Source organism: Dasypus novemcinctus, chromosome 16, assembly GCF_030445035.2.
Source record: "Dasypus novemcinctus isolate mDasNov1 chromosome 16, mDasNov1.1.hap2, whole genome shotgun sequence".
NCBI classification, from domain to species: domain Eukaryota; kingdom Metazoa; phylum Chordata; class Mammalia; order Cingulata; family Dasypodidae; genus Dasypus; species Dasypus novemcinctus.
The window spans coordinates 96,035,111-96,047,874 of record NC_080688.1 but is presented as its reverse complement, the minus strand read 5'-3'; the positions used below and the strand labels follow the sequence as shown (position 1 = coordinate 96,047,874).

The 12,764-nt window shown below is 40.4% G+C and overlaps 1 protein-coding gene across 7 annotated transcripts in view; it reads right to left on the bottom strand.

The window, feature by feature from the left end:
- ATP9B (ATPase phospholipid transporting 9B (putative)) overlaps positions 1-12,764 on the bottom strand; it is a 359,772-nt gene that overhangs the window by 155,516 nt on the left and 191,492 nt on the right. For all 7 annotated transcript variants that reach the window (XM_071208595.1, XM_058277921.1, XM_071208596.1 and 4 more), the window contains one exon: positions 11,264-11,340. In XM_071208595.1, the coding sequence (XP_071064696.1) occupies positions 11,264-11,340 (77 nt within the window). The remainder of the gene's footprint in view (positions 1-11,263; positions 11,341-12,764) is intronic.

Sequence of the window (12,764 nt, the reverse complement as noted above, 5' to 3'; positions counted from 1 at the left end):
AGAGTTCAAAAAAATTTCATTCTGACTTCAATACCTTAAAAAAAATTGAGTTTCAGTTTTGATAGCATTAATTTAAAAAAAAAAAAAAAAAGCCTTTTCAAAAACTGTTTGATGTTGATAACTGCACCTGAAAGTGAAACCCCAGGCAGATAATATCTTCTTATAGTGGGTAAAACGCAAACTCACATGATACATCTTAAAGTTTTGCAAAAGGTAATTATTAGCTGACAATGCTAATTACATAGGGGAAAAGAAAGCAACTTAATTTTATGTTAAATTTATCATACACGGTTTCATTAATGCAGTTTTTAAAAAGACAAGTTTGGTACAGTTGCTACTCCAAGGAAATCAAATTAAACAAATCGTTAGCATTCAGCTATATTTTCAGATGTATGGAAAAGTGGCTGAGAACAGGAAAGGTAAGATTTGTTTCTAAGGAATTATTTTTTTTTAAAGCATTGCTTAGAAAAAGGTAACTGGGAAGAAAAAAAAAACATGAACTATTCCTTAGAGAAAATAATCTAAAACGGCAGGCATTGTTCTCCCTGTTAGAGACAGCGGTGGTGACCAAGGCAAAATGTCCTGGGCCTCCTGGAGTTGCCTGACCAACGGAAGGGGAACAAGGGAGAGCACACTGCTGAGGAGAAACGGTGGGGTGCACCCAAAACCGACCCCAGGCTCGCGGGCAGCCACCAGGATGTGGCCCCCTGCTGGCAGAGGCGTCCCCTCGCTGGTCCCATGGCAACCCCTTCCTATGGTCCCGAAGGACCAGCACCCTGGAGCTTTCCCTGTGGCCGGGCTTGCTCGGAGAAGGTGGCTTGAGCACGCTCCACGCAGGCCCTCCCTTCCAGCTGCACACTCTGCCTCGACGTCCTCCCCAACGAGGCCTGCTCCTGAACGCACACCGTGTGTGTGGCTCTTTCGTGGCAGGGGGTGGCAAGGGTCACAGTGCCCAGCCCATATCATCTACACTAAACATTTTATCATCTTAGCTTTAGGTGTTCATTAGTAAAGTAACCACCTACCCATGCACCCATCTTCACTCCAGTTCTGCTAAAAAGTTTGGAAACGTGTCTTTTATTTTTTTATTTTTTAAGATTTATTTATTTATTTTTCTCCCCTTCCCCCTCACTCCCAGTTGTCTGCTCTCTGTATCCATAGACTGTGTGTTCTGGAAACGTGTCTTTTTCAACTCTCAATCTTACTAGATGTTTCAGAACATGTTTCTTACAAGTTCAAAAAGGCTTTCATCATAAATACTTCAGAATAAACTAGAACTAACAAATCCTTTCTTTTGTAACATATAAACTGAGATGGAAATGTCATGAAAGATAAGCCATTTCACAAGTTCCCCAAATTTCTAAAAATATATATGGCCTCAGGGTAAGAAATCAAAGAGTTCAAAATATAAAGAAAATTATGAAAACGCTTATGTGCTTATTGAATGAATTAATTTGTTAGAATTTTGATTATAGAATCTAGGTACATTGCTTCAGATTAAGTACTGTCAAATAGTTATTTATATGCAACAAATTAGTAAGACCTTATTCAGAACTTTATGTAAAAATAAGTCTTAAGTGATAGATGACTTTAAATAATAAATTTGATCGTGTTTCCTATTAGAACACCTGCTATGTAATCAAATTCATAACTAAATGGAATTTAGGAGTGACTTAATCCAAGTTGTCTAGTTTAGATATGTACTATACACTCTGATAGAACATTATATTCCAGATGTTATCATTAAGATTGCTTTTTTACCATTTAGCATTTTGCCTCTCACTGCTTTCCTGAAATTATAAGTTTATTTATGTTCACATTGCTGATGAAGAGGCACAACTTTTAATTGTGAGCAGCTGTAATATCAAAGTGTGCTGATTATACCAGCCAAGGCGGCGTGTGGACTGTCATAACCCTGAGACCCACACTGCGTCTTGTCTATATGCCACAGAATTACTTTATTGTAGGTTTGTTTTTCTAGTTAATCTTTTCCTGATGAGGCTTTGAAACACTATGATTTGTTAATATTAATAACAGTTATCCAAAAAAGCATTCCAGAAGTCTTTTTATCTATGCAGGCTGACTGTAATACTATATTCCACAACATGTAGCTCTTTTGTTAAGCACATGATCACATTTCTAATACAAGTCTTCCTATCCAAAAATATTTTATTTTTCACAAATCCAACTATTAAAAAAAATTAAGGGGTGCTATGATAGTACACAATAAAAAAGAAAAAATAAGTTATTCTATTGTAATATTTTACTTTAAATCAACACAATTATTAAAATATTAATAAATTACCCTTTTTAAAATAAGAAATCTATTCCCTAAAATTGATTTGATATTTCAACTTGCAAAGAATACAACAGCTGCTTCAATTTTGTTCTACTATTTGAAAATCCTTCACCACAACTCAGGGAACAAGAAGTCGTTCTAATCCACATAATGGCACGTATCACCTGTCCCTCTCTCAATGAGACATTTGAAAGCATCTTTTTATTAAAGACACAAATCAATAAACCCAAGGGATTACAATAAATGCTTGAAGCAATCTGTATTATCATTTCATCCTTGATGTTCTTGCTCTGAGCAACTTATTATTATGAATGGGGTGAAAATGGCAACCTGTCACAATTGATTTTTCTTAGCCGCCTTTAAGAATTTTCCCCCTCTTTAAATGTAATCAAGTATCAACCTATTAAATATGTCTACGGCTGGGTTTTATAAAGCAGTCCATTACTAGAGTTGCAGTCCTTATCATTTGAACTTTCACCAAATATTATTGTAGAAGTAATTGATTGGTAATAAAAACTTTCTTTTCAAAGTTATAAAATAAATTGTTCAAGCTCTGAGTAAACCCCACCACACAATTTCAGATACTCAGTTAACACTGTGATGAGGAAACATATTCTAATCCTGCCTTAGAATTTTCCTCCATCAAAACTGTGGGATTTAGTCTTATTTCCCATGTGTCAATATACAACCCATATTAAAAATATTCTAATAAACTCGGTAATAAGCACAAAGGTATGCTTTCAGATTAAATAAATTATCAAGTCATATATCAAGAGCCAATTTAAAGAGCCCATCTAAAAGTAAGATATCAAGAACCGATTTAAAGAGCCTATCATAAAAGAATGAATTAACCAAGTGGGATATTCGTAAAAGCTGAGGTAATTCAGACAAACTTTTCTAAGGCTCTGGTTCCCAGAGCTCTTGGGAGTGGCATAAGAACTAGGCAGCAGCTACCCTGAGCAGACTCCAGAATCACCTGGAGGCAAGAAAAACCACTTCCTGGGTGAACCCCCAAAAATTCTGATTTGGTACATCTGGGGTTGGGACCAAGGCTCTGAATTATCAGGTGAAAATATGAAACTTATGCTGGGCTCAGAACTGAAGTGGGGGTGGTGTGGGGCAGAGCGCTACACGTGGACGGAGGGGTGAGGGCACTGGAGGTCAAGAGTGGGCCATGTGAGAGACCCTCTGACCAATCTGACCACAAACAGGTAAGAGCATAAGAACTTTCTACCACTCAATCTATACGGAGACCCATGCGCACCTGATTTTAACAAGTTACCATTTATTCAGAACCCACCATGTCCTTGGCACTGCATTGTGTGCTTCACATGCCGTTTATTCAAAGAACAATATAACATTGGTAAAATGTCCATTAATTTAACTGTTCTATTTACCAATGATTATTCCGTATTCTTCTGAATGCAATTAGATCCCAGACAGAAAAGCTTCTGTTGCAGGACCACAACTTGAGTATGAAGTGATGTTACTGCTGCGCTGGTATGTGTATGAGCAGTGGAAAGGAAGAGGAAATGGACTAAGGCATGTCGGCAGAGGCAGGTGGAGTCAGAGAATGCGGGGAGATCCTCATGTCTACCATTGAAGGGAATCGCTTTCATCAGCCAAAGGGGTGCTGATGCAAAACACCACATATCTCTTGGCTTTTATAAAGGTTCTTTATTTGGGGTAGAAGCTTACAGTCACAAGGCCATAGAGTCCAACTCAAGGTACCAAAAGAGGTACTTTCTTACTCCAAGTCTGTTGCCATGTGTTGACGCAAGGTGGCGAGTGATGTCTGTGAGGGTTCAGCCTTCCTCTCCCTCTTAAGGCTCTGTGGTCCCAGCTTCTTCCCATCTCAGCTGTGGGCTGGCATAAGGCTCATCACTCTCCCCCGGGCTCGTTTCTTTCTGGGCTCAGCTGCTCTGGTCGGTCCATGAGGTCAGCTGTAGACCATCAGGCTCATCTCTCTTCCTGTGGCCATGTCTATGGAGCACTCCCTCTTCCTGCATTACCTGGTTTTGTGTGTCTACTTCCATGTGAGAGTCTATTTTATCAACCCAAGGGGGCTGGGACTCAGTGCTGAGTGGCACTCTAATGACGTGGTTGGATCAAAGCCCTAATATCAATTTAATCAAGTGAAACCTCTGAATTTAATACAATCACAGGGTATCACACCCAGAACACGGGCCAGTTTACAAACATAATATTTCTTTTTAGAATTCATCAATAATATCAAACTGCCACAGTCACCTTCACTAAAAACTTATCCAATGAGGACTGCTTCTGTCTTCTTTTCAGAATTCTTCGTGTGAAATTGTTTGGTCTTTCAATAAATTCACATTTCTGCTTGTCAGAGCTTTGTCTGGATGGTACATCTTCTCAAAGTTTTGAACTTCTGCCCATTTTGCACACATTTCTTTTATCAAGGAACTGGGGACATCCTCCCTTACCTCCTTCTCACCTGAAGAACTCTCTTCAGCACCTCTTGCTGCTCCTTCTCTCGCTCCTGCAGCTCCTCAGGGCTGACTCTTCACGAGGTCCCTCCACTGACTCCTCAACGTCAGCAGCACCGGCCTCCAGACCCATGGACTGGCCCAAAGACACAGCCTCCTGCACAGCTGCCCCTCTGCACCTGCGGGCTTGGGCCAGCCTCAAGCCCTTCCCAGTCTCTCTGAGTCACAGCTTCTGGCCACCAATTCTTCTATGCCAAATTCACTGTCATATAAGAGAATTCATTCCAACGCATTGTCCAAAAGTAGGAGCGTTTTCAGAGGCAAATCTTTCTCCAGCAAATACTTTTCACTGAGAGACCAAACATTTTATTTATCCACTTGGTGAAAAAGTCTCATGACCAGCACTTTGATATTTGCCCTCCGCATGACATGGAGTTTGCTTTTCATAGATGCTTCTTGGAAACTCAAGGTTTTCACTATCACAGACTAGTAGAGGCTTGAGTTTTAAGTCCCCACCAGCATTCCCACACAACAATGGAGTGGGCCTGTCCTTCATTGGTTTGTGGCCCGGTAATGCCTTTTCTTCTTTTGTGATGTAGCTTCTACTCATCATTTTTTCCCAAAAGATGCCAGTCTCATCACAGTTAAAAACTTGATGGGAAATAAAACCTCCAGCCTGTACATAGTCTTGAAATTCACTGATGAATTCATCGCCAGGCTTTTACTAGGACTCTCTGCATCGCCATGCCTCACCACACTATGGATGCTGGTCCTCTTTTCAAAATTATCAAACTAGCCACGGCTGGCCTTAAAAACCTCAACACTCATCACTCCGTTTGCATGCAACACTTGCTTTTGCAAATATCATGCTTCTGATACACTGTTGCCCGCTAGCTGCTTCTTGTTTAGCCAAATGAATACAGCCTTTCAATTTCCTCCAGTGTTTGGGAACGCTGCTTTGCTACTGCTTTAACTCCTTTTACAACATCATCCTTTTTTATCGCTTCTTTATTCTTAATGATGGTGCAGACCATTGTTCTAGGCATACCCTACTCCCTAGCAAGATCAGCAATGAAATACCACTCTAATATTTACCTATTATTTCTTTTTTTGTTGTTGAATGATGGTGTGAAGCAATTTTCTTTTCTGCTCAGTCCTATCAATGCTCATTTTCTTAGGAAACATGATGAGTAAAAAAATGCAAAAATACACAAAATGACCAGAGAAGCTAAGATACAACCACAACGGGGTGTGCTCAGGGAAAGAGTTACCACGTGACTAACATGTGACCTTTGTTTCAGCTGAAAGGACAGCGAGTCATGAGGCAACCAACACTAAAAAGTTCTAGCTCGCACATCAAGTACCAAACAAACAATGAGGGCCAGGACAAAACTTTCACCTCTAAATGTGCTGAGTGCCAAATTCAACCAGCTTCAAAGCAATTGAGTACGAAGGTATGACTGTGCAAGCAACTGCGGCATTTCAGATTGTTAAAATGTCTTCTTAAAAGACAAATTACTAGAAAACACTAGAACATGTGAAAATAATGGAATTTGCCTTCATACACTATCTGTAATAGAGGCTACACAACATGTTTTGTAAAAGAAAATACAGTTGCTCTCCACAAAGCTGAGAATTGTGACACCCTCTCTAAAACATACTCCACAGTTCGTCACCTCATTTTCCTTGCTGTACTCCGTACCTCAGCACCAATGAATGTTCTGCTTTCAGAATCCCAACCCAGCCACTCCCCTCTCTGACAACTTCCTGCATTTCCTGCTCTTGCACAAAGTTTGCTCTTTGGCCATCTAGAGCGCTCTAGGCTGCAGGTTCACAGAAGCTCAAGTCCTCTGCTGCCAGGTGGGGCCTGGCAGGCCCCCTCCTCCCCAGCACCACCCATTCTGCCAGGGCTTTCCTAGCCCACGTCCTTCTGGAACACTGTGGACCAACCCAGCGGCCCATTTTCTTTGCTTCTGCTTTGGGGCTCTTGAATGTTAGTCTGAATAATGCCATTTACTGAATATGTGCTCTGTTATAAACGTATAATTCCCAAAAACAGCTGGGCCCATAACACTTCTCAATAATTTATGAGTCTAAATTGTGAGGGTAACACTCTTCTCAACCCATTCAGGAGCTGTCTCAAACCCCCCTCCCACCCATGTTCTTTGTCAGTGTCATACCTGATTATGTGGTAATTAACAATTTTCCTTCATAAATGAGCATTGATTTTACTATAGTATTTTTGTTTTATCTTAGGAACCTAAAAGCAGTTTTGCAAACTTGCATGATCTTCTTATATACAGTATAATGAAGGCAGGAAATAAAGTATAACAAGAAGAAGGGGGATAGTGATCAATTCATTATAAATATTTTCTAGAAATAAAAGAAGTCATGCCATATTTTAGATGGTGGCTGTTCTTTAAGTAACACTATGTATTGATATGTTTAAGTTACTCTTGGCTGCCCATGTTTATGAACCAAGACAGTCTCTTCTTATATTAAAAGTATGCACAGTTTTGTGACATTGATTTTTCTCACCAGAAATAAAGTCAGGAAGATCCTTTCCCTCAGGTATAATCTGTCAGCTTGTCCAGCACATGCTCGTTCTTCCTGGCGCCTGGCGCCTGGCCCCTGGCCCTGGCACTCTCACTATGCTAGCCTTCCCGCTGACACTGAGCATCCTGAGATTGTCCTCAATCTCTGACCTGAGGTCTCAATTCCACCCTCACAAATCTACGGCAACTCTTTCAATTTCACTAATGGTGTTCTAAATGCTAAACCCACTGCCCTGTTACATTTTTCCACCCCAAATGACCCTTCCTGTACCCAGCAGCACACTCCATCAACCACCTCATTCAACTTCCTTTTCTCTAACTTGCGCCAGTACTCCTCCTCTGCTCAACCCTGTAGCTGCTGGCCTTCTTGGGGTTCTGCAAGGTCTTTCTTTTTCACCTCTTCATAAAAGTCCTAGAAAATATCAACCTTGCCCTTGTTGTGGGTAGTCACTAAAGCTGCTCATTGATTATTTCCAACACTGCCTCCTTCTCCACCTGAGGTAGGACTGCACCCTTCCTTGATGCCTAGCGCGTGTGCACGGCCTCTTAATTTGCACTGGCCAATGAAATGTGACGTGCCACTACCAGGCAGAAGCAGTAAGTCAGCAGGCAACATGTTCTAATCTCCATGATAAGGAATTACGTGCTTACGGAAGCATGTTTCTTCAAACGGGCCGTCCGTCAGCCTGGACCAGCTGAGTGGCCCTGGTGAGCAGAATGGTCTGCCCACTCAGGTGACAGGCAAGAGCAAAAGAGACACTTCTGGTTGGCAAGCCATGGACCTGTGGGGCAGCCTTGCGCAGCACGGCTCAGCCACCCTGACCGGCACACTTCACTCCAGGACACACCTCCCCTGCCCACACCGCTCTGCCCACCACAAGCACGCCCCACCCGACCCCATCCGCCAGCGTTCCCACACACCGCACACGCCTGAGAGCTGTCAGAGCTGGCAGTTACGGACATTCTGGCTTTTCTGAAGGAATCCAATGAAAACTCAGGTAAATGACTAGATTTCCCTTGTAAATGATTATTTTGTTGAGACTAGCCTAATTTGAAGTCTAGAAGTTTGTTAGTTTACTAAGCTGCAGGAGAACAGGGAGGTATAATCTTCAGAAAATAGTCTCTCACAAACAGTAAGCAGTAATCCCTGCCTTCTCTCTTTAGGGACAAAAAGTACATAAATTTTTTCATTCAATATCTATCAATACTTCCCCTGGATAAATTACAACTGTTTCTTCTTGCCCATGGATGCACACTTGGAACATTTCCTTGAGGTTTATAAAGCTGGCATTTAACACTCAGGAAGATTTAACAGCATATGCAAATTCTCTACACAACAGTTTACACAACTGTCCAAAATAAAGTCTAACAAACCACACCTCAAAAAAGCTCTGCTCTCAACGTGCTGTGCCACGAGGTGCGAGCATCACGCTGCAGACGTCAAGCCCACGCCCTCCATACCCCAGCTTCCCCGTGGACAGCGCTGTCCTTCTGAGGCCTCACGATAAGGGCCGGGCCAGGAGCCTGCACGTGGCCGATGCTCCGTGAGCCTCTCTCACGGGGACGGAAGGGAAGCATGAAGGCTGCTCAGCCCCAGGTGGAGCCAGCCACTGAAAGAGCATGTTCCACACCAGGTGCTGGTGCTCTTCGGTGGCAAAGCGTGGATTTAAATCCACACCTGCAAAATTCCAAAGATGCCCGTTCTGCTGGCATCTGTAAGACATGTAAGATGTACCTTTCCGTAAGATACATTTTGCCAAAGCCCATGAACCCGAGAAGGTTATTTAGAAACAAAAAGAGGAAGAGAAGGACAGAGGCAGGAGGAAGATAAAGAGGGAACGAGAACGAGGACAGAGTGCAGGAGAGACGGAGCAGCCAAGCGGAGTCATAGCCACGCGGTGCTGGCACCACGGAGCACACGCCTTGCCAGACCAGTCAGTAAGTCCTTCCTGATTGGCAGTGAGGACTGGGCTGCAGATTCGGACACTGAAAACACTGAGGTTTATAGAAAATAATGGCGACGATGATGATGGGTAACATTTACAGACTATTTATCATGTGCCAGGTTCTAGTCTAAGAGAAATGTATGTATTACCCTGTTCTCAAGAAGCACTGCAAGTGCTGACCCCATTTTATGGCTGAGGAAATAAAGATACAGAACCTGGCCACTTGGCCACATAGCTAGTCAGTGGCAAAGCCTGGGTTCTTAAGCAGGCAGGCTAACGCCGTTGCAGAATTCTTAACCACTGTCACATACTTAGCGAATATCACCTACATAACACTTGGTCCCAGGGAAAGGAGCATAAAGAGCCAAAAGAAAAGGATGCACAGAAAAGAAGAATGATAAGGTGGAGGTGTAATCAGTGAAAAGTGATGGGAAATAAGTGAGACTTTCAAGAACTAACACAGAATGAAAAAAAAAAAGGAGAGAGCCACACTGAAAGGCAGTATAGTTTTTAACATTTTATACTTATTTTAGATTAAAATTCCCCTCAAATATCTATGTACTCATTTCTGCACAAATGGAGTAAGCAAAGAAATCAGGAGAAAAACCCTAGAACTTGTATGTGTTACTGGCAAGAGTATTCTAGTTTCGTTGACTTAAAAAGAGAAAGCCCCTTACCCTCCAGAAAATACATACAAATATAAGATTCAAACTCTGTTATAATTAGTTTAATAATTTATTGTTTTGAAATTTTAAAATATATTATAGAATTACTGAATGGGGTATATCTGATAAACAAATTAAATCAAAGTTGCAATATAAATTTAAAGTGATTACTTCCCCCATTATAACAATTACTAATAGCACAACATTTTCCTTCAGCTTTAACAAATGTAAGTCATACATGGACATTTGTAGTCCTAGCAAATAAAAGCAATTTTTTTTTCTTCTTTATTTTCTTTTAAATGTTATATTCAAAAAATATGAGGCCCCCATGGAAAAGCTCGTGCTACACCACGTGTGCTCTACCACTGATGTAGCCATGAGGCAGGCTCAGTGTGTGCCCGCAGCGCTGCAGGCAGGCCCGCAGCATTTATGGGGTTGAGGATATTAGCCTAATTTTTGGAGGTTAACTATTTTTAAATAGTATTTAGTTGAAAAAGTGGAGTTTTTTCCCCTAAAAAAATACCTTTCAATAGAAGTGTTTCATTTCTCCTGGCTTATAATGAAATTTCCCGCAAAAGACAAACTTTACTATTACTTAATCACAAAGTGAGGCATAAATCCCCACGAGAAGTTTTTTTCTACTTAGATGCACAACAGATATTTCAAATAAAAATGGGTAAAATTCATAGTTGTAAAAGTTTATTAAATGGACATGCGAATATATTTTAACTTAATCATATAAAATTTGTTATCCAAGTAATAACTATTGAACATTCATACTCTTTGTTATGATTTAACCTACACAAGCATGCTGATTGCATAAGTAACAATCCTAGGAATATAACCAAGTGAGGAAAACTAAAAGTTGGTTTTCAACATGCTGCTCCTGAAATGGAAATAATTTAAATAAAACTGTCCTTACGACAGAGCTATAGCATTTTCAAATTAAATGCTATGTAAGCATTAATATAAATATCTTCATATTAAAAATGAACTATCAACATAAAAAGAGAGTGCAAATTGTAAAATAAATTGATAGAAGATGAGAAATTAGAGACTCATACATAACTGTCAAATTATGGGCAAATTATAATTCAAACAATTAAAATTTAAGAGACACATAAAACTCATTACCAAGAAAAGCTATTTTTGCAAATTCTTCAGTAGAAGAATGTAGTTTACATAAAGAAAAAGAACTCATGTCCTAAATCAACAACATTTTTAAAAATCTGCTTTTATGTTAAGTATCAAGCTACAATGAATAAGCTATTCAGAACTACATGTACTTTCTTACTAAAAGGAAAAAGCAAGTTCATTAAAGCAGTTGCTCCTTTATCTAGCCTACCTTATTTTTTGGATTGGATGTGTTCATTACACTTCGAGTCTCTTTTCCAGTATAAATGACAACACCTATTACAGTACCTGCAAAAACATGAAAGTGGTCCTTATAGAGATACTTCAAAGGTAAGCACAGATCAAACTTTCTAATTAACTGCTTTGATTGAAAATACCATTACACTATTTGAATTTATGTAAAATTTTCCAACAGTGTACTTATTTGGGCTAGTTCAAGAAAATCTAATCTCAACTTTTAAATCAGATGTGGAAAAAAGTCAAATGATTTCTTACGTAAAACAAATGTACCTACATAGTCCCTTAGACATGACACTACTAGTCCTTCACGGACAACAGAAAGCGCAGCATTGGCCTTCTGTGACCGCCTGTTAAAATGGTCACCACAGCCAAAGCTCATCACAGCTCCTCACTGAGCAGACTCTGCTCCACCCCCCTCCAAGGTCACTTGAACCAAAGCAAAGGTAGTGAAAGGATTAAACGATGACCAGTGTTAAGAGCCTCTACTTATATTTCTGCATAAATCCAACCAAAACAAAAGAGAAAGAATTATAAAAACCAATACTGGGGAAGTGGATTTGGCTCAACGGATAGAGCGTCCGTCTACCATATGGAGGTCCAGGGTTCAAACCCAGGGCCTCCTGACCCATGTGATGAGATGGCCCATGCGCAGGGCTGATGTGTGCAAGGAGTGCCATGCCACGCAGGGGTGTCCACAATGTAGGGGAGCCCCACGTGTAAGGAGTGCGCCCCATAAGGAGAGTCACCCCATGCGAAAAAAAGTGCAGCCTGTCCAAGAATGGCGCAACACACACGGAGAGCTGATGCAGCAAGATGAGCAACAAAAAAGGGCACAGATTCCTGGTGCTGCTGACAAGAATGTAAGCGAACACAGAAGAACACACAGCAAATGGACACAGAGAGCAGACAATGGGGGGCATTAGCAGAAAGGGAGAGAAATTAAAAAAAAAAAAAAACCAATACTGGATTCTGCATTTAGGAGATACTAATCTTTCTTATTTATGTCTTCTGAAAATTCGGTTTTCTAATTTTATATACAAAGTAGACAAGATAATTCTGTAGTCTTTTAAAACAAGGAAAACCATATAATATCTTTAGAAGGATCCATGGATTACAAAGGCTCAATGGCAATTCTCTCTGGAATAATAAAATTAAAAACCATGGAAGTCTGTTTTTAGAACTACAACTGTGCATAATTTTTACTTCTACATTTTCAATGTTTTGCAAATTTTGAAGGTGAGAGATATATATCCATAATACTCATTGAAATTAGCAACCACTGCAGAATTAAATATAATTACACAAAAACCTCTTTGATGTTGCATTAATTTAACATATGAACTTTAGTGAGGCATAAGTCAGAATCACCAGGGTAAGTACAATCTTAAACTCTCTTGGGATTTACTGGAGCATTGCATAGCTGCACATACATAAATCACATTACTTAAAGTTTCCTCTCTGGAGAGATCAGG